At 34.6% G+C, this 22,166-nt stretch overlaps 2 protein-coding genes across 3 annotated transcripts in view; one reads left to right on the forward strand and one right to left on the reverse strand.

Annotated features, from left to right (window-relative positions):
• The first annotated feature begins 3,889 nt into the window (after nt 1-3,889).
• On the forward strand, nt 3,890-21,045 carry LOC121375877 (serine/threonine-protein kinase PLK4-like). Of its 2 annotated transcripts, none has more exons than XM_041503556.1 (17): nt 3,890-4,064; nt 6,954-7,049; nt 7,432-7,527; nt 8,157-8,271; nt 8,605-8,717; nt 9,287-9,375; nt 9,915-10,147; nt 11,432-11,493; nt 12,757-13,016; nt 13,747-14,488; nt 14,836-15,080; nt 15,525-15,640; nt 17,621-17,757; nt 18,125-18,337; nt 18,879-19,100; nt 19,682-19,788; nt 20,206-21,045. In XM_041503556.1, the coding sequence occupies exons 1-17, from the start codon at nt 4,029-4,031 to the stop codon at nt 20,327-20,329; spliced, it is 3,006 nt and encodes a 1,001-aa protein (XP_041359490.1). In that variant the 5' UTR covers nt 3,890-4,028; the 3' UTR covers nt 20,330-21,045. The 2 variants fall into 2 exon arrangements, with proteins under 2 accessions (XP_041359490.1, XP_041359491.1); XM_041503557.1 differs by having other exon boundaries at nt 12,760-13,016.
• A 177-nt stretch (nt 21,046-21,222) lies between these two features.
• The window catches only part of LOC121374566 (zonadhesin-like), a 14,555-nt gene continuing 13,611 nt past the window's right edge, over nt 21,223-22,166 (reverse strand). Inside the window, exon 6 of the mRNA XM_041501670.1 lies at nt 21,223-21,970. Coding sequence (XP_041357604.1) covers nt 21,706-21,970 — 265 coding nt within the window. The 3' untranslated portion in view covers nt 21,223-21,705. The remainder of the gene's footprint in view (nt 21,971-22,166) is intronic.

Consider the following 22,166-nt stretch of genomic DNA (forward strand, 5'->3'; position numbering starts at 1 on the left):
ACTGGATTAGACTTAATCGTATTAAATGTTCGTCTGATTTTTGCCGCCGAACAGTGATGGATGTCCCATCTTGTCAGCATGATGTCCATATAGCCATGACTAGAATAATGTTTTTAGAAAAAGTCTGCATATTATGATCAGCATGCTTTGAAAACAATAACTAATTTCTGTCATGATATACATTTGTATATATATATTATATATAAATATAAATATCTGAACTAACATAAGAAGAATTCCACTAATAAACTTTTGTCAATAAAACATTGGGGTTTTTTTCTGTTTGGAGGAGGTTGGGTTGTGTGTGTGTGTGTGTGTGTGTGTGTGTGTGTGTGTGTGTGTGTCTTTCTGTTTTATTTTGTGCTGGTTTGTTATACTACTATCTAACTATATTCACAGAAATGTGACGTAGCTCAGTGGAAAAACCGCTGGCCTGACGTTTTCAGTAGAGTTACTTTTCTGTTCCAATCAGTACTTTACGATTGGTATGTGAAAGACTGTGTATATTTAGTGTTATCGCGTTGGTGAGAAAGACCCCTCGCTGATGTAATAAAACATTGAGTAGTCAAGCATGTGGCAGCAACAAGTTTCTTCTCTAATTCTTTAGATTAAATTTTACAACTGCCAATAACACATATGATTAGATAATGTGCTGGTAGTGTCCTTAATGAATGAACGAATGTTTAACAACACCCCAGCACGAAAAATATATCGACTATTGGGTGTCAAACTAAGGTAAATGCGTAAGCATCCCTTGGTACTCGTGAACAGGTACACATTTTCCCGAAGTCTGGACCACTTCAATACAATTAATATATTAAACATATTATTCTTGTAAGTTTGATTTTATTGACCACAGACGTGTCAGGAGAAACAGCAGACAGAAGAAATCCTTGAAGCAGCCGATGTCTTCCAGGCAGACGACATCTTCCAGGCAGACGGACGATATCTGTTAGGCAGACGGACGACATATTCCAAGCAGACGGAATTGTCAACTGTGGAACAGACGGCATCGTTGAAGTCGACGATGTACAAAAAGAAAAAAATGGTGCAGCAATGAGTATTCTATATATCCTAATTAAACGCCGTGTGTGTATTTGGTGCAATCAGCCCACATACTGGGTTACGGCGGCTATGATGTAGACCCTAGCACGTGGATACAAACGTAATTAAAGAAAAGAACACGAATGGATTTAAATCATTTTCTTTCTAGTATTAAATTCAGATTTACACCTTAATCGTATTAAATTTGTCTGATTTCGCCGCCGAAAAATGATGTTCCGACAATCGTCTTGTTATCAGCATGACGTTCAAGGAATAATTAAGCAAAAACAAATTAATTAATAACTTTTGTTGCGTTAATTCGCGATGAAAGTAAAACATGGGATATTTATGCTGACGTTTGAAAGTTTGGATCAGTTATTTACCAAACAGTCGGAGTGTTAAGAGGAGTGTTAACATGGAATTTCGGGTTTTAGAAAATCTACAACACGCTTGTGCGTACATGATGCACAGAGGAGGAACAGTTCAATGTCAGACAGTATCAGACAATCAAACTTTATCGGTAAGTAGATAGCAATGGTTAAAATTAACTCTTTTTTAACGACACCACTAGGGCACACTACTTTATTAATCATCGGCTATTGAATGTCAAACATTTGGTAATTTTAATATATAGTCTTAGAGGAAACCCGCTACATTTTTCCATAGTAGCAAGGGATTTGTACATACACATTATCATAGACAGGACAGCACATACCAAGGCCTTTGATATACAAGTCGTGGTGTACTGGTCAGAATATGGGGGGTGGGGAGGGGGACAAAAACAATCAGAAAATGGGTCCACTGAGGTGATACGATCCTGCTACGCAAGCGCCTCGAGTAAGCGTTTTACCAACAGAGCTAGATCCCGCCCCGTAGATCCAGGAACTGGGTTCTGGGAGTTGTAGGTATCCTACTACAACCTGAACAATTAACAGCCCGGTAAGTGCGGAGCCCTTTTTTCAATTGCACTTCCTTCACCAAAAACATTCTACATCCGCCCCAGAGTAGAGTATATAAAATATAATCTCAGTGCATTAGGTAATTGTCGGAATAAAATGTGTACGTAATGAACAAAAAAGTACTCTTGAAGTTTAAAAAAACTCCTTACAAACAATTTCATTGTGACCTAAATTAAGCGCCCCCCACCCCCCCACCCCCCACGATTTACATGTGAGGGTTTTGTTTTTGTTTTTTTTGTTCACCACCACATATTGTAATTGTCTGTCGCCCCATAACGCAACTCATAGACAGTGTTAGTGCCCCCGTCCCCTCCTCCAATATAGGTGACCACCACACTATATAAATATTGTCTACGCCAATAAGTGGAGTGGGGGTGGGGCGCTCGACTGAGGTTCTAGGTCGATTTGGACCCATTTGTTTCCAATCAGCATACACAGAGCGGGATGTAGCTCAAGCGGTAACATGTCCGCCTGTGAAGAGGTCGGTCATCAGATCAATCCATTTGCAGTTTGGGCTATTTTCCGTTCCAACCAGTGGTCCACAACTAGTTCATCAAAGACCGTGGTATGTGCTGTCCTGTCTGTGGGAAAGTGCATATAAAAGCCCCTTGCTGCTTATCGGAAAGAGTAGCCTATGTGGCAGCAGCGGGTTTCGTCTAAAAGAAATATGTAAAAATGACCATATGTTTGACGTCCAATAGCCGATGATAAGATAAAAATCAATGTGCTCTAGTGGCGTCGTTAAATAAAACAAACTTTACTTTTCCACGAGTTACTGGTGTATCAAAGATCCTGATATGTCCAGTCCGGCTGTTTGTACGCAGCTCATATAAAACCCCACATTTCTTGCTTCTGATCAGTAACATCTGCCAACGGTCTTAAGACTGAGAGGTACTGGGTTCGCCTCAGTGGACTAAGTAGATGTAAGACCGCTACGCCACTAACCACTAACAAACTAATCACTACCCCAGATAGCTGAGGTCTGTGTCCAGAAAAGCTTGCTTGAACCTTAATTGGAAATAACTATTAAAGGGGGGGGGGGGGGATTAATTCCATGTGGTGGTAGTGTATCAGCGGAATTAGGTGAAAGCAAGTAACCGGACACCAGTCAACATCGTCACGAATGCCAAGAGTAGGCCTATTCATATTTGCTACCCTCCTTCCAACGGGGCCGTCTAAAATGTAAATAAAAATGTTGGTTTTGTATTGGATATTTTTATCAACTTTGTTTTCATTTTAAAACCGTACTCTGGCATATTAATCTCCTCTTCTCTCCTCATTCGTGAAAATTATTGAATTATGAACGGCCCATATTTAAAAAAATACTGATTCAACTTCATTTCGTTAGGTATTCTTTACGTTGGCATAACTATTTCCAACGTAATTAAGTTTTACATTTAAGTTAAAAAATACTATTCCATATTCTAAATATTTGATTGAAAATTGAATTTAAGTTAACAAAAGTTACAGTCCTTGGTCTGTGGGAACCATATCTGGGATGGAGAATACTTTAGGGGTGGTGGTGGTGGGGGATGGGTGGTGGTGCGATAGCACAAGTCTGATTTTTATTTTTATTTATACAGAGTAGGAAAAAAACCCGTCTCACGGGCCTGTACAGTCACTTGTGAAAATGTTTGTCCTCATATAATCACATGAACATAGAACAACATATACTATGTGCAACTAATTGTATAGAAAGTAGTATGTACATAGTAGTTACGGAGAAAATAATTAATATAATATTTTGTGTTACAACAAATATTAAGCGGTTTCTCAAGGTTTTCTATTTAGTATTTTATATTATATTATGTCGTTGCGTTAGACTGAAAATGTAGGAGAATAGATTTTCAAAATAAATAAGCATTTGCTCCGAGACTATTGCCCAATACAATTTCAAGGCGCCAGTTTAAAACGGATTTTATTGTGTACAAACATTGACAATATTTGTTGTTTTTCTCGCAAACTGGATTTGCGATCAGAATGGTTACCTGACAGAGTTGCACGATAATAAACTGAATTACAAATATGCCAAAAGAGACGGGCATGGGTGAAGTGATTGAGGTAAATTTGTGTAAAGTTAGTCAATGTTATTTTGAATAATATTCAAGGGAGATAATTCGAGATAAACATGTCTGATCCTGTCAGATTCTGCTCATTTCAAAAAAGCATTTGAGAGGTTTATCGGTTGTATGTTTTCTGGTTGGCAAATTAGACTAAATCAGATAATATATTTTAAAAGGTATATTATACAGTAAAGTAAAAAATTAGTGTTCTTGGATTAGGTTTACTGTATAATAGTGTATTTCTATAGTGGATCCAAGACCAGCATCAAAATATCATGTAAATGAAGCATGGTATGCCTATTCCAAACTGACAGTCACCATAGAATGGAGGTAATGTCAGTTTATGTTTATTTTAAGATTAGACATGGTATTTACATTATTCCAAGGATTTTTAATTTCATTTTATTAACTTCAGACATTGTCACATGATTGTGTAAAATTGTGGCAAAATATATGTCCGTTACACCCTCCCCCATTGTTAGGGTTTGGGTTAGGGTGAGGTTCCTGTTTTATACATATAATGGGGTGGGGGTAACAGACTGAAATCTTTCTGAGAGCTTGACAGACATTTTGATGGTTACAATCGGGATGCAGTGAACTCTTATGGAAACTAACTCGTATGAACGGAAAACTCGTATGTAAAAAAATAACGGTGAACTCGTATGGGGATGTATGGATATGCAGATATACTTTGATATTTCTCTTAAATGTGTATTTTGACACTTGTTTTGTATACATGCTTATTTATGTCACCATCACTCAACTATTTGCGTGTCAACCGCAGTTTGTGCGTCACGGCAGTCACCTATTTTCGTGTTACCCGTGGTCACCTATCAGTTACAACTGTGTACTTTACAGTTCTTAATATTACAATATATAGATATAAATATTTAGTGCAGTTTAATTACTATAAACATGTATAATTTGATGTAAAAACTAAACATTACTCATGGGCCAAATCGAGCCCAAATCTAAAAAGTATGATTTTGATGGGTTTTGATTGAGGTAAAAGTCTGTGTTACAAGTATTCTGTTCACTATTAAATATAATATAAAAAAAAGAGTAAAGTTTGTTTTATTTAACGACGCCACTAGAGCACAGTGATTTTTTATCTTATCATTGTCTAATGGACGTCAAACATTGGTCGTTCTGACACAGTTTTTTTTAGAGGAAACCCGCTGTCGCCATATAGGGTACTCTTTTATGACAGGCAGCAAGGGATCTTTTATTTGTGCTTCCCACAGGCAGGATAGCACAAACTATGGCCTTTGTTGAACCAGTTATGGATCACTGGTCGGTGCAAGTAGTTTACACTTACCCATTAAGTCTTGCGGAGCACTCATTCAGGGTTTGGAGTCTGTATCTGGATTAAAAATCCCATGCCTCGATTGGGATCCGAACCCAGTACCTACCAGCCTGTAGACCGATGGCCTAACCACGATGCCTCCGAGGCCGGTCAAATATAATAAAGTAATAACACTGGCAAATAACAACTACAATGAGTTGTGAATAAAATAATTCAATTTATATTTATAAGCACTGGAAACTTATGCAGTGCATCGAACTGCTTCATCACTAATGCAAGGCGCACATTAAGTGAATATCTTTCTACGTTTGTTTCGAGGTACTTCAGTACAGAAAAACTTAATTTTGCTGTAGAATTATCTCTGACTGAGAGCGATTTATCATTATAATGTCAAGATGTCTGTCTAGAGCTCTTGAACGGAAGAGTACTCAAGCTAATACTAGTAGTAAAATTGTCGAAGTTTTTTTTTAATTCAAATATTTGACTATTAGTATTAATAATTGGGTCATTCCACGCCAAATCAACCAAATTCCAGAAATCTCCCTGGGTGACCATCTCTGATTTTGATAAAATTACCGCTGTCCATTGCCAATTAGCCAATTGGTAATTTTTATCCAAAGTGGCTATAATATAGTTTTGGGCTAATAATGTTTTTTTAATTAACCACTTTAGAATAATTTTCGAGGAAATTCTCTGATAACCTAAAAATTTACTACAATATAATTTGTTCTAGTGTGATTCCTGTTTTCCTTCAATAATTGATATAAAATAACTGGGTTTCCACAACTTTATAAAGTTTAATGGATAATTTGATGGAATTTTCTGCTTATGAATTCAGAACTAGCTGTGTGATACCTTTTTCAAATGAACGCCTCATGAAAAAAAATCCATTTAAGCTATTAAACTCTTGGAATAGATCATTAAAGATGAATCCACAGTTGATTTGTGATGTTGTTTCCAGGTCATTACTTGTAGTTGGGTAAATCCAGGACCCAATTAGGCCTTCTTTGTTGGTGGCCTTTTTTGCTAATTACTTTGCACTGATCACTGATTTAACATCTGTGTTGTTACTATGCAGGCATATTTCAGTGTCATGGATATACCTAAAAGATTCACTGAGGCCTTTAATTAGTATCTTCATTTTCTTGATTGTTTACACAATAACGGAAACGTCCATCTATATATTGTATGTAGAAAAGAAGCACTATAAATTTTTATCATTTACTGGTTTTGAAATGTTGGACAATTGGATATGCTGTGCTCAGTGTGAATTTTCCGTACCGTGTGTCATGTCTAGTCTAGAGGTAAGGAATTAAAGGTTAACTATATCACTTATTAAATACAGGTACCTGTAGCTTTGGTTTGTTGTAAGTTTAGTATAATAATTGAATTTGAAAAAAGGAAAAATAATATAGAAAAAAGCCTATACATAATAAGCCATACCATTACACTGTGTTTAATGTGCTACAGCTTGTTTGTATTTGTTTTGTTGTATTTGCACGTTTAATTTTATTTATACTGTTCAATAACAATGTTTACACAATAATAATTATTAATTTTTATTTTATTTTTTTACTTCAGGACTACCAAGTTTTAAATTTACTTGGGAAGGGAGGCTTTGCCTGTGTCTATCGAGCCAGGTCAAATAAAACTGGACAGGAAGTTGCTATAAAAATGGTAAGTTTAAAATACTTAAACATGTATATGTTTTAATTTTTAAATTATTAAAAAATATATTCCTGAATTCATAGTTAATGATTAACAAAAGGCTAATAAAAATGAACTAGATGATTGTCTTTAATTTATTTTGCAAACAGAAAAGAGGCACTGACGTAGTACTTCAAAAGTGCTTGTATGGATAATAATCTCATTTATATAAGTATTTAAGTCTTTTCCATACACACCTTTTTAGAGCCCATTAATAACTTATGTACCCTATGACTAAGCAATACTATTTTAATATGACTTTACAAATTTAATGTTTTAATCTGCATTGTATTTTTATTTTATAAGACAAGTGAATATGTAGATTTTAATGCGGTGTTGTCTGTGATTGTAGATTGACAAGAAATTAATGAAAGCTGCTAACATGGTCGCCCGAGTGAGGAAAGAGGTAGAAATTCACTCGAGACTGAAGCATCCGGCTGTACTGGAGGTAATCAGATCAGTTGTATTATAATTAGAAATGGTTGAATATAGCCATTAGTCTGTTAGTTGATAAGAGTTAAAAAAAATTAATAGATGGAATTTATATTTGTGTGAGACATTATGTGCTCATAATGTACCTGCACACCTAGAATTTCTTAATCATATTTCTGATTGTTTGTCATTCATAAACATATTCAAGCACATTACATGTGATATACAGGTAAAATTTGGTTCTGTATCGAGTTGTGTGATTTACTACATGTGTTACATGTATGTTTTAGAGATCACCACACAAGTCTAAAATGTTAAATATTAGTTGATAATCTGTTTTAAACTGTTGCAAATCGCAGTTTTCAAAATAAAATGTTCCCTGATAAAATGTGATGAAAAAGAAGAGAAAACCTTGCAAATTTCGTTTCTTAATTATTTTTACTTCTTTGGCTGACTGATTAACACAGGTTTGGTTGTAAATGTACCCACCAGTAAATATAACCTTTCAGTTAGATTTTTAGTAGCAACATGCTTATTCTCAACTGTGATTTGAAGGTATAATTTCAGAAGTGTATATTCATAAAGGAATATTTTCTTTTTCAATAAAAGAATTGATTGTAATTTTGTACATTTAATATTTTTCAGCTGTACAATTATTTTGAAGACTCAAACTATGTGTACTTGGTTCTGGAGATGTGTCACAATGGAGAGGTACAGAGATATCTAAAGTCCAACTGCAAAGTCTTATCAGAAGATGAAGGTATTTATATAAGTTTTTTTTTTCTTTTTTTTTCCCACATAATTAACCATAGCAATTTTGGATAATAGGAATTTGTGTACATTTTGGTCTCGCCTATATGAAATAAAAAAACATAGGTATTACTTTCCTGATGGGGGTGGTATCAGTGTCAATTTTTGTTTTAAAATTTTGCAGTTAGATCACTTTCTTGCAAACTATAAGTCCTAGACAAATGAAACTTGGTTTATGGATGCACTGGACATTTTTTTATGTTAAGCAGGGCATTTAATTCTATCGAATTGTTGTTAATTTGTTATGTGTGTCAACTACATGATGGATTTGGTTTTGTTTCAGCCCGTCTCTTCATGAAGAACATTGTGGAGGGGATTCTGTATCTGCACTCACACGGGATACTGCACCGCGACCTCACTCTGTCCAACCTGCTACTCACCCGCGACATGGACATTGTGAGTTTTAAACACTCTTATCTCCGGCTAAGACCCATCTTAAAAACAACATTTTTACAACCTTTTTCTTTTTTAGTATATTAATCAAATAATCCTTTAAAAAAGTAATGATAATAATTTTTATATATGCCTGTATTATGATATAGCTTTTTCCATCTGTACATCTGTCTGTTCATCCATATGTTCATCTATTAACTTTTCTTGTCTGGGTCACAATCTTCCTTACAAGTGAACTTCATATAGGAACATCAGACCTTGCATGCATGTACAACTTGTTGGTTTGTTTTTTACTGTGCATAATTATTTGAGCATGGAATTAAGTTCCACAGTGTAACTGCTTACATTGTAATAATTTTATTTGTTTCCTATGTTATCTAGATTAATTACCTGAAATGTTTTGAACAATATCAGTTTTTTACAATTAATCACAAGCTCTTAAACAGTGTGTTCAGTACGTTGTGAGAATGAAATTTAGACTTGGTTTCATTGTTTTCAAACATCCAGATTAATGCTAGTAATTGTACTATTATTATTATTATTTTATTTATTAATTATTTTTTTGTCTTCAGAAAATTGCTGACTTTGGCCTTGCAACACAGCTAAGTGTTCCCGATGAAAAACATTTCACGATGTGTGGAACACCAAACTACATATCTCCGTAAGTGAAGCAGCTTATTTTCCACTGCTTTTTGTACCTTTCATCTTCAGTTTATAACATTACTGGGCAGCTCACAAGAACAACAGAATGCATAGCAATTCCCTTACTTGCCATTATATTAAAACAGATTGAAAACAGATTAATATGAACAATAGACAATAATTAGATGCTACTGTTGACATAGCTTATTACTAATGGGCATGTTTTGTCAACTAAAGTTAATTGAAATGTTTGTTTGAAAGCACATTTTTTAATTACAGCTGTTTTCATTAGTTATACCATGTGCAGATGAGTGAATTAATTAGTAATGTGTATAGCAACCACTATCAAGTCATCAAGCATTAAGTTAAATGTCTTAAGTTGTAACCATGTTCGACAATGTGTTAATTAATGTTTATCTTTTCTTATTTATTAATCGTTTATTAAAATATTTCCTAATTATAATTACATATATGTGACTGAAACTATTTTATTATATTATCATTAAACTAATACATAATATTGAAATTCTTTAATATGTTGAGTGTGTTGTATTTCAGTGAGGTTGCAATGCGATCTGCTCATGGTTTAGAGACTGATGTGTGGTCTCTAGGATGCATGCTGTACACATTTCTAGTAGGACAGCCTCCATTTGATACTGACGGAGTGAAAAAGACACTTAATCTGGTTGTCACTGCACTGTATAGTGTACCTGACTATCTCTCACCAGACGCACAGGATTTAATCCAGTGTTTATTACGTAAAAATCCTAAGGACAGAATTTCTATAAGAGGTATGTTGATTTCTTATTCAAGTTTCAGATTTTAAAAAAAATATGGGAAGTTGTAAAATTTGTCCTTACTATTTTATACTTGGTACATCTATATCTGGTTTATTCCAAGTTCATGTTTTTCAATTCATTGATGGACTGTGTTTAATACATATTACATTTGTCAAACAGGAATCAACAAAGCTGGTTTGTTTGATTGAAAAGTAAATTTTTACAGAAACTCATTTAAATTACTTTTTTTTATTTAAATTAATTTTGTAAAAGTGAAATCTTTTTATACAAAATATAATTTGTATTGCCAATACTTTTTATTTTATTTTGACCATTAAGCCGCTGCACAACAACAGCAATAAAAAAAATAAAGACTTGTTAAGATTGTACTTGAGCAATCTGTCGTTTTATTTTTCACACTTCCATCTGTTCAGGCAGAATGTTGAATGTAGAAGAATCCACCCCCTCAATTGGCTGGCATGGGGATCTGTTGTGTGTTGAGTGTGAACATAACAACTTGTCTCTATACACCATTACACATGCCACTTACTTTCACAGTTCTGCTGTGTTCAACAGTGCGTGTAATTAATCCTGTTACTTGGCAATCATGTCATCATGGTCCTGTTAAAAATATGCCCTGGTATCATTTATTAGTGATGTGAAGTAATCAACACCACTTTATTCTTGAAGTTGTGTTAGGGTTGACGACTCTTTGTTTTTTACACAAAATTCTTCTGAAACATGCAAATCTGCTACCTGTAAGTGCGTGAAACAAACACCTGTCAGAAGGATACAGCAGTAGCAACTGTTTGACAGCTGGTCATGTGACTGTTATCACTTAGCAGATTAACTTGTTGGTAATTACCCTGATAGGATTATTGGTCATTGATGGACTAAATACCCAAAATAGCTAAGCTTCTATTTTTATACATTACAATTTTGTAATAAATTTATAGAAAGATACTTACAGACAAAATATTATGTTGTTTTTCAAAAATTGAATATTAAAAAAAAAAAATTAGCTGTTTTTATTTTGTGCTGTATTTGTGCATGTTATTTTTAGTTCTATTTTGTGTGCTGGAATTAAGATTAGAGTTGACTTTGGCAAAAATATTATATTAATAAATGTCTGCTTGGACCCCTTTTACTCATAGTGTTTAAAAAATTAAATCAAACTATTTTTGGTTATCATTATTTAAAAATGTGCAATGTTAGCTTAGAGAAACCAAAACTTATTTGTTTATAAACAGATTATGTTATTATTTATATTATATTATGTATTTTTGTTATTTTCAGATATTTTTAGTCACTCTTTTATGACAAAGACATCAGTATTAAATAAAGCCAATTCACACAAGGTAATTAGATATATTTATTTATTTATTATTTTTAGAATTATAGATGTAGAGCAAGTTTTAGAACTAAGACCAACTCAATACAAGGAACAAGACATCAACTTATGTTTACAGTTTATACAATTTTAATTTGTTGGTTTATGGACCGTGACAATGGTTGCTATCAATCTGGTTTGCTCGTTAACCTGATCAAGTATTTACCTCAGAAACATGGTTACGTGCTTAACAAGGTGTGACTAACGACGATAATTGCACGCTAGCATCATCAGAACTAAAATTTGTAATTAAGTAAAAGAATAGATTTTGTAATTAGCTGTGATGAATTGTTTTAACAGTTAACAAAGTTGGTATAACATGGACTTCAGGGTATGTCTCATTACAGTTTGGTTGAAGTCTCACTTGAATCATGTTTACCTATTACAGATTCTGGCCAATGGTAGTATTAAAAAAAAAAATTTGTATTAGTTAAACTGTCTTGTGAATAGAGTCCAGTACCATTTTCCACATAAGATGCTGATTAAACCCAGTTGTTTTCAGTTTTCGCTTAAGCAACTATATATTGAGTTCATAATATTAATTATTAATAATAAAATTAAAAAGAAACCCAACCTTTTTTCAGTATACTGTATTGTATTATAAATAGTTTGTGTGAATGAAAGTAAATTAGTCGTTAGTGATTACCGTTATGTGTTAAAAACAGTTGTATGCTGGTAGCGAGTGTGAATATTGTACTCATGAGACTGTAGATGGTACTAGTTAGTGACAGCCAAACAGTATTTCTGACCAACAAAGAGTGTGTTTGGTTGACAGAGTGATGAAGTAAAAGATACACAGATGTTTGTAGCACAGTGCTGAGAGTAAACTGAGGAGCTCTTCATAGTGAGCTAGTTGAGTTCAGTGTTTGTGGATAACTCCCTTGTGGGTTTCGAGACAGAGCAAGCACAGTAATCATGTTTGCTCCACTGAGGTTGATTGTTCCATGCCACACTGATATGGTATAAAATGTATTTCAGTTCGTAATTATATTGTGCAGTTTGAGAACTTCGTTGCGAAAGCAAGTTAATATTTTCAATATACGGAACTTGGAATATTTAACCCACTAAGTCATTCCATATAACATATAATATTACTTTTAAATATACTACCGATCAATATTTATAATTAACTCAATTAATGGGGACTCTGTTAATTTCCTCAATGTATTTTGTTTTCATGATTATAGACCTTAATAATTTTATATTTAAAAAAAAATTGTTTGTCTTGCAGCAGTATTCTGAGTTGTCTATGGATAGTGGTCGTGGCACCATGGCTACCGTTTTGTCTGGGCGTTCTGCCGTCAGTACGAGGGGGAAGCCATTTCCTGCGTTCCCAATCCGAGACGTGCAGAGTCAGATATCGGAGGATGACGAACGGGTCTTGGGCAGCCAATGGTACACTGGTTCCGATACCGGCAGCTACACAGGGTATGGTACAACCAGCTCACAGCAGAGACATCCACCATCGCCGCCAGTCCGGCTACGGGACAGGTAGGTTTTTTGTTGTTAAATTTAAACTAACTTAGACATGGGTAAGTTTGTGAGGGCATGGCCACTGATAAGTGATAAATAAAATAAATATTTATCAGGTTTAGTCAACATGTGGTTGTGTGTAATGCTTTTTGAACAATTAAAATAGAATACAGTTTATTTAGCTCAGTGGCACAACTAACACATATTTGTTTATTAATCATCGGCTATTGGACTCTTTAGAGGAAACCCACTAGCATCAAATTATCTATTATATGCACTTTTCCATAATTCCTTGTACAAATTCATAAATGTAAAGAAAAGTCTGAAATATTTTTGGGTCTGCACATTGAATTTGTTTTCAGAAGTTATATCTTTGTCTTTCTAAAAGTTATCCAGTGAAACCTCTCAAAACAGGACATTTTTTATGGTCCCTTTTTAAATGTTCAGAAGAGAACCTCTCTAAACCGGATACCTCTTAAAACTGGACTTTTTACTTGGTCCCATGGGTGTCTGGTTTAGAGGAGTTTTACTCTATCTTCATTATAATCTTTTTATATGCTAAATTCCATATCTCCATAATTAATTTTATAAATTTCTGAGGTCCTATTCCTAAAAGTTTCTTTCCTCATTGAGAGTAATAATAAGAAATACATTTCTAGGTCATTAATGATTTTATATTCAGTATAATTTTAAAGTCAATTTAACCTAATTTGCCATCGATTATCAGTTTAATAATCTTATTTTGCAGTGAAAAAGAAGCTGAGATGATCTTTGCCAAACACCGCTATGAAGGCAGCAATAACATGGGCTTTCCACACAGCCAGGTTACAAACGAACATGATGTGATGCGAAAAACATCTCAGGAAAATATTGTAGACAGTGTGAAAACACAAAATGACTACGTGTTATCAAACCGTCTGGGTGGCGTCCACCAGTTCGATCCCACACGGTACCAGGACCATAACTCTTGTACTCCAAGCACGTCGAGCCTATCTTGCGGTAATTCATTCCACAGTAATAGCACTGGAAAGTTTCAAAGTCCGGCCGTGCCGTCGGAGGTCAGCAGTGGCGGGGACTTTGTGAGGACGTATCTGAACAATGTCTCCGACCACTCCTCCCAGGACGGTCAGTTCAGTCTGCAGGCGACGAAGAAAGTCTTGACGTTCGATTCAAAACCCGGCAGCTTGCATGAACAGGAACCTGTGTCTGCTAATGGCCACTTGGGCGGTAATTCTAACGGAAACAGTGTTCAGTACGGGGGTTTGTCGTCGCACTTGAGGAACATTGCGGGACCCATCGAGTTCCAGTCCCCATACGGACACCGCGTGGAACTGTCGGAGAGAGATGTGGTTTCGTGTGTCAAAACGAGCTCGTCTCGGGAGTACAAGAATCAGCAGAGCAAGGAGAAGAGTGCAGCTGTTACCGAGCTCTCTGCACCATTGAACTGCGACCGATTGAGGCCAATAAGACAGAAAACGAAAAATGCTGTGGTATGTGTATTTTAATGATTGGTGGACCGTAAGAAATTTCACAATTAGGGTGGCCTTAGTATTTTTTTTCTTATACTAAGCACATTTCTTTGTGGGTAATTTCATATTTAATATAGTAGTGTTGTATAAAAAAAAAGTTCTTTGTCAAATATCTATATTGTATATTTTTTGTTACCTGAAATTGAATTCGCTAAAGTTAGTAACCTGCAGTGAACCATGGTGAAAGGGAAATAAAAAAATTTGTCTTGCTAGTTATGCATATTATTTCATGAGTCATATTAACGTTTTAGTTTGGAAGGATAAATTAAGTTGCATTTTTCAAATATCTGGTCCATTGACTGTTGCAGGTAAACATCTTGGAGTCGGGTGAAGTGTGTCTGGAGTTTGTCCGTCACAAAGGCAAACAGGAGAAGGTGATCGAGGTCTTCTCCATCTCATCAGATGGTCAGCACATCAGCATCTTCCAGCCCAACAACGGCCATGGGGTCCTCATCGCTGATGACCCTCCGTCGCCAGGTCAAGGTCCCCTGAAAACCTTCACCTTTGGTACCATGCCAGAGAAATACTACAAGAAGTACCAGTATGCTACAAGGTACTTACACAGTTTTTGTTTTCACCCAAAGCCAAGCTGTTAATTAATGCTGTTGCTAAATTTTCTAAAACTGCTACAATCGTTCCTTTTTTTTTACTAAGTATTATTGCATTTTTTAAAGTATTAGTTTTGGAAATCAACGGACAAGCCAGATGCCCCATTTATTGACCATTTTGACCTACCAATATACAATTTACTAAACTCTCATTTGTCAAAATCTATCTCTTTTTTTAAAACTTTTGTATATCTTCTGCTTTTGTTTCCACACAACAGAAAAACACATCAAGACACAAGCATAGTCAGCAATCAGTGACATTAAATTAGCTGGTTCCATAACACTATTTTCATCTTAAGAATCTTTTGGGTCCCTTTCTAGATAATATATTTTAATGTTTAATCTTATGGAGATAGAATCACCAATGTTTATTTTTGCTTGTATTACAGGTTTGTGAATCTTGTGAGATCCAAGACACCAAAGGTGACAATCTACACTCGCCGGGCAAAGTGCATGTTAATGGAGAACTCACCCGATCCTGACTTTGAAGCTGTCTTTTATGATGGTAATTTGAAATTTTACAATACTAGTGAAAAGGACTCAGTATGATAATTTTACTGGACATGTAATTAGATAGACAGGCATATCTTGCATGCTACATATTTTGATTAGCAAGTCTGATGAACTGAAATATTGTTGTACTGAAGCTAGATATTGTAACTAGTAGGTATGCTAGGCAATTTAATATAACGTAGAAATATTTGAATTGATATAAAAAAAATTAATATGATAATAATAATTTTATAAAATTACACTACCAATATTTATTATTATTGTATAGTTGGGACATGAGAGTAAAGATATGGTATTAAGATATAAATTTGAAAATGATGTTACCTATGATTTCATTATTGTGTAACTTAATTTTTTATATTGTACTAAGGCGTAGTAAAAAAAATTGTTTGGTTCCGGTTACCCAACCATCCCAAAATTTTTGGTGCCGACCCTAAATTTTTTTTAACCTTTTCCCCACCCTTTTTTTTTCCACCTATTTTATTTAATAATCCATTAATATCAATCATAATTTTCGTCGACTCTAAAAACAACAACTGCAGAGAGATGCCACGAGATCTGTCAGTCCAAGATCTCGTTACCAGAGGACCCGGAACACTTCGCGCAATTTTACTTCGAAGAGTTCCAAATGAAAAGCTTCCGAGAGCCATTCGGAACTCCTCGTACATTTCCATGAAATATAAGCGTAGCGGAATGTAACGAGGTGTTCCGATTCCTTGAATGTCGTTTCATTTGAAATTGATTTAAATACATGTGTAATATTATTTGATTTGAATGAGCACATTTTTGACATTATACTCTGTAAATGGAAGACGCCATTGACACCACATGCTCTCGGACGTGTTCTCGTACTCATTCGGAACTACTCGGAACTTGTGAATCCAATCTTCAAAATGTTATGCTAATTTATTGTTAAAAAGCAGAATGATACAAATTTCCAGTCTATTTTGGTAGGGGAATTCCCTAAAACGTAATCGAACTTCTAGAAATACCGAGTTACGATTCAATGTTAAACATAAAGAGTAAACATGAAAATAGCCGATTATGCTGAAAAGATTACTTAAATTAAATATTTAGACATCAACTATCAATATTTTGCATTTGTTTGACAAATAACCCTTGTATTTATTATTAAATATGATGATATCCATGGCATTTGAAATGAACTGGTAGTACCCAAAACCTTAAGAAATGACAACTCTTTTCACATTTAATAGCGTCTGCAGTGCTGTAGTTGTGAGGGGGTGTAACGATGTTGTGGATCAGACCTTTAAAAGCAAAAATACAAACCTGTTTTACCTCTTTGTCAACAGTGCAAAGATACTGTGCAGTGTCCTTATGGACGACCAAAAGGGAAACTGTTTTCCTGAAAATAGTGGTTTTCTTTTGATATCTCTGCTATGAGGATAGTTAGTATGGAGATCTTTTTGTTAACATATTTTGTTAATTTTTATTGACATCTTCGTTGTGTTCATGATGTACATTTTGTTACTGCAATACTGGCAATGAAATAGGCCGGGAAGATCAGTGTTGTTGCTGTAGTTGTGAGGCGTGTAACCATGTTGTGGATCAGACCTTTGATATTAAAACTTTTTTTCAATGAACAAATTATAGTGTTATTTTAGTGTTATCGTAGTTTATAACCTTACCGTGTAGTATTAGACTTAGGTGGTGTTTACATTAATACCGATTGTGGTTTGACTAGGTTACGACATGTTTTTTTTTAATATAGAAAATAATTAATGATTCTCATTAGAGTATGTATTGTCAGTTGCACTGTAACACAAAGAAAGAGCTTTTAATATATTAATCTGCTATACTATTCAGGAAATATTAGCTCGAAAATGGGGGGGGGGGGGGGTTTCCCTACCTACCTACCCTATTTGTTTTGGCATGTAACAGGAACCAAACAATTTTTTTTACTTGGCCTAATGTGTTTCAACTTGTGCATCATTTTCTTTTTTCATTGTAGGATCGAAGTTCACAGCCAACTCCAAGGGTATGCGCATTATTGAGCGTAATGGAACGTCACTGTCTTTAGAATCTCAAGGCGCCATTGACCAGCACCTAAGTGCTGACACAAAAGAAATCCTTGAATATGTTCAAGATGTAAGTTGAAACTATAAAGCCTGATGCACATTAACTACCCTTGTCTTGCTAAGGCCTAGCTACCACTGACAGGTTTCCACAAATTAACTCCCTTTATGTTGACGGGGGAAGCTTTGTCAGCTTTTCAATTTCTTTTCCATTTCTTACAAACTACAAGTTAGTAAATCAAGTCATCTTGGGTCATAGTTGCACCTCTGAATGGTAGTAATTATTTTTATTTTTTTTAAAGTTGGGGTTTTATCAATAGGACTATTAATAATACATTTTACATCATAAATTTATACAGTTTATGGTAGACAAGACATTTGGTTCTGTGTAATTCATGTTTTAGATGTTTATTTTAATATATATTTATTGCCATTTCCAGACCCGAAAGCAGTGCTTCACCCTTGAGTCAGTGATCAGCAAGATACAGGGTTCCAGCGGTAGTAAGGACCAGTTGTTCCCAGTAATCGTTGGTCGTCGGCCTTCGTCGAGTCTCGGGGACATCAGCAAGTCTAGCTACACGACCTCTGACACACGATCCTCGTCAGACCCTAACGACACCAAGTGCTCACAAATGAAACCGTCCACACCTATGGTATGACCTTCATAAATTATACTGTTTAATACTAGAGGTGCATGTTACAGTTTATAGAAATAAATAAACAAATATTTACTAATTGAAGAGAATGAAATACCAGATACTGTAAATTCATAGTTTTTGTACCTTTATGCAGTTGCCAAGGTAATGGTAATGTTAATGATAATGAAAAAAATACATGTGACAGTTTGGAAAAAAGAAAGTTAATTATTTAATAGTTTGAACAGCAAAAAGTATCCGATTGTGTAAATTCATATTTTTGGTTTCTTTATGCGGTTGCTATAGTTAGCGTAATGGTAATGATAAAGACAAAACAGATGACTTTGAATAATCTAATGAAACATAATTCTTCATTGATGTCATCTGAACTGACATCTGTATATTTTTGTAATGAAATGATATTTAAACATTCAGATTTGTTTTTTTTGTGCCTGTGTGTTGTTAAACATGCATTCTTATATTAAATACGTTGATGTGTAAATCAATCCCTCATTCCTGAGTGACACTGCTAACAATGTAAATATTTTTGCCTTCTTAGATGTCATCGTTTGATGGTACAGTCATCAGTAATGTGACAGACTGCAACAGTCGAGCTGTATCTTGTATGACATCAACACAGAATACAACACTGACGTCACAAGTGTCCACGACGACGAAAAGTACGTCGTCTGATCTGAGCGCGGGTGGCAGCGTGGTACGTAAGGCAGCTTCAGAAGTCATTCAGCAGATGTTTGTCCCAAACATTGGATGGGCATCACAGGTTCGTAACGTTTTATTACATTATCTGCTGTAAAGAACAGCAGTTTACCATAATTATATGTACTTTACTTTAATTGCCTATGTCTGGGAAATTTTTATATGTAACAAAAAAACAACTCAATATAAAACTTTGGAGACCCCCCCCGCCCCCAAAAAATAGGGACTTGTAAGTGTTACTAATTAATGCATTTTTGTACTGAACTTTGACAGTGATGTGCTAGGATTGTTCGTAAGGGACTGGAGACATTCATTTTGGGTTTGGTGGATGGATAGATTTTGCTTGTATTATAATTTGCCAAAATCTCCCATTATGGGGGGGAAACCACTGGAGCCACCTGTTTTGTTACTGTTATGCACTGTAAGAGATCATACGACTTCACTGGTAATTATAAAATGATGAAAAATAATATCCTACAATACAAGCCAAAGATATATGCAACTGTTCCTACTAATCTACTTCAAAGATTCTGGAATATATTATTATTGATCATATTGTTTTATGTGAATTTATGTGAATGTCCAACAGTAATCAGTCATAAATACAGATAATCAAACTATATTTGATTCTTCTTTGTCTTACAGCATTCAAATGGTGAAATCTGGGTGAAATTTAATGATGGCACGCAACTTGGAGTGAAGTCGACTGCCACTACAGTCACATTCATGGACCACCACGGCCAGACTTTAAGGTATTTAAATAAGTATTTTTGTTTTCTGCATTTTGAAGTGAAAAATTATATTTTATAGCACTGGTGTAGCAGTGTGTTAGGAGCATATGGTCATGGCCCCTATGCCAATCACACATCTTTCCCACCAGCACCACTTTTTATATTTGCCCGTCATCCCAAAACACGACTCCAAATCTCGTTTATATCATTCTGGATATGCTAATGTTTTATAGAAATATAAAACACAAAAACAGTTATAACAGTATTGAACTATTCAAGTGATGCCAAGTTAAATATATATATATATATATATATATATAAAAAAAATTATTGACAGCATCAATTTATATATACACTCGTAGCTCCGCCTCACCATAATGCCAGCAGAATTCTCATTTGAAAAGAATGAAATTACATATAGATCCTTTTTGTTTACAGGTACCATCAAAGTGACATTCTGCCAAATTTTGTCAAGGTGAAGCTAGAGAAGGTACCCGTGGTGTTGGAATACCTGCGAACAAGAGCATCCAAAATGTCTATGGTTTCTTCGTCACAGTCGTGAATCTAGACAGGACACTGTAGTGTTGTTATCCAGAAATACAAACAAAAGTGCCTGACAAGTTTTTAATATATATATCCACAGTGCCATAAACCCACCCATGTAAATAAACTGCCTATTTGTGTGTACGATTTATGTACACATTTGATAGAACTATTTATTTGTAAATATTTCAGCTATGTAAATATGTACATAGGCAGCTACAATGTGCTCACCGAATTCTCAGAAATTCATAGACCAAGTTAGTGATCACATGCATTGTGTTCATACATGGATTTGTTCATCCATCATGGATTATGTTCATACAACATCGATTATGTTCCAAGTTCAATTAAATTCTTTAATTTAGTTGAAATATTCAATATATTAGACAGAGTGACTGAGATTTTATATTATGATTATGTCATTGAGTTGGTATAACTTTCGAAGTTTTGTTAGAAAATAACCTTTTTCTGTTTTATTGTTATTAAATTTATATTTATTTATACATAAATGTATTTTAACAGTATATATTTTTATTTTATTTTAGTTTTAAGAAAAAGCTATGAAACTAAAAATTGTGTCCAGTATTTATTATTCATATCTTACGTATCTGATATTTTAAAATAATATGAACATCTAGATTAGTCTAGGAATCATCATTGAAAATCATATATATCAGATTTTTCTGTCAAGTTATAGATGAAATAGTCTTCCAGAAAAATAAATCATTATCTGAGTACCTTGTTTGTACTATTGTTCTTTTTCAGTAATATCAGGGGGAAATACAAGTTTCAAGGGAGATGGGGTTCAAAATTGAATCCTGACAATTGACACTGTGTTATATATGTAAGACAAATGTACTTGAATATCATCAAGACTTATTGTAACATCTACAGAACACTACGACTATTATAAGATTTTTAAAATTTCTTTTATTGCAAGATGGATTAGATGGTCAAATTTTTTGTAGAACTACACAGTACACGAATGTAAGTCTTATTGCAAGATTAATTAACCAGTCAAAATGCAGAACCGTATACACGGATATCAAGCCTTATTGCAACATGGATTCAAAGGTCAAAACATGTAGAGCGACTACACAAAATTAATACAATATTTTTTTATTTCAACATAGCTGGTCAAACCGTTTGTAGAATGACACAACACAAATATCACATTTATTGCAACATTGATTAGTAGGTCAAAACGACTGTAGAACAACTACACAAAATTAATCCAAGACTTATTGCAATTTAGATTAGCAGGTCAAATTATACACAAAACTATAAAACTTTATCGAGGTCAAAACGTCTGTATCATGCAAGATTAGCGGGTCCAAACGTTTGTAGAACGACATTGAACACAAATATGAATTTTGTTGCAATATGGATTAGGGCCTAGCAGGTCAAGACTTCTGCCTGTAAGTTACACGCGGTCGCCATGGCTCCCAGCACGTCACACGCGGCAGTCTCATCTGTGAGGCAGAAATCGTGCAGGCACTGGAAGTAGTAAATGGCCGCCAGATCGGTGTTAATCTGTGACTGACGACAGGCGGTGAACGGCCCATCTGGATCGAAAATTCCTCCACACAGAGATTTGTCAAAAGCTAGCTTTAAATAGTCCGGCGTGCAGGATGAATAAATATCAACAGCACCAACACATCTGAAATTCATAGCAAATTTAAAATTAAAAGCACCACCTTTAATAAATTTAATGCTCATTAATTTAAAAAAAAAAAAATTGTATTAAATGTTTTACGTACACAGTCACACGCACGCACGCAGACACGGGTATCGTGAGGTAAAAGAAGAACAAGAAGTGTGAAAAACAACACACACCCTAACAAAAACAAATAATC

The sequence above is a fragment of the Gigantopelta aegis genome, chromosome 6 (assembly GCF_016097555.1).
Source record: "Gigantopelta aegis isolate Gae_Host chromosome 6, Gae_host_genome, whole genome shotgun sequence".
NCBI lineage: Eukaryota > Metazoa > Mollusca > Gastropoda > Neomphalida > Peltospiridae > Gigantopelta > Gigantopelta aegis.

Excerpts from the sequence above, each read along its gene's own strand:
- LOC121375877 (XM_041503556.1), top strand. The coding sequence starts at position 4,029 with ATGCCAAAAGAGACGGGCATGGGTGAAGTGATTGAG. Across the intron at positions 4,065-6,953 it reads GCATGGGTGAAGTGATTGAG|GACTACCAAGTTTTAAATTT; the intron begins GTAAATTTGTGT and ends TTTTTACTTCAG. Across the intron at positions 8,272-8,604 it reads AGTCTTATCAGAAGATGAAG|CCCGTCTCTTCATGAAGAAC; the intron begins GTATTTATATAA and ends GTTTTGTTTCAG.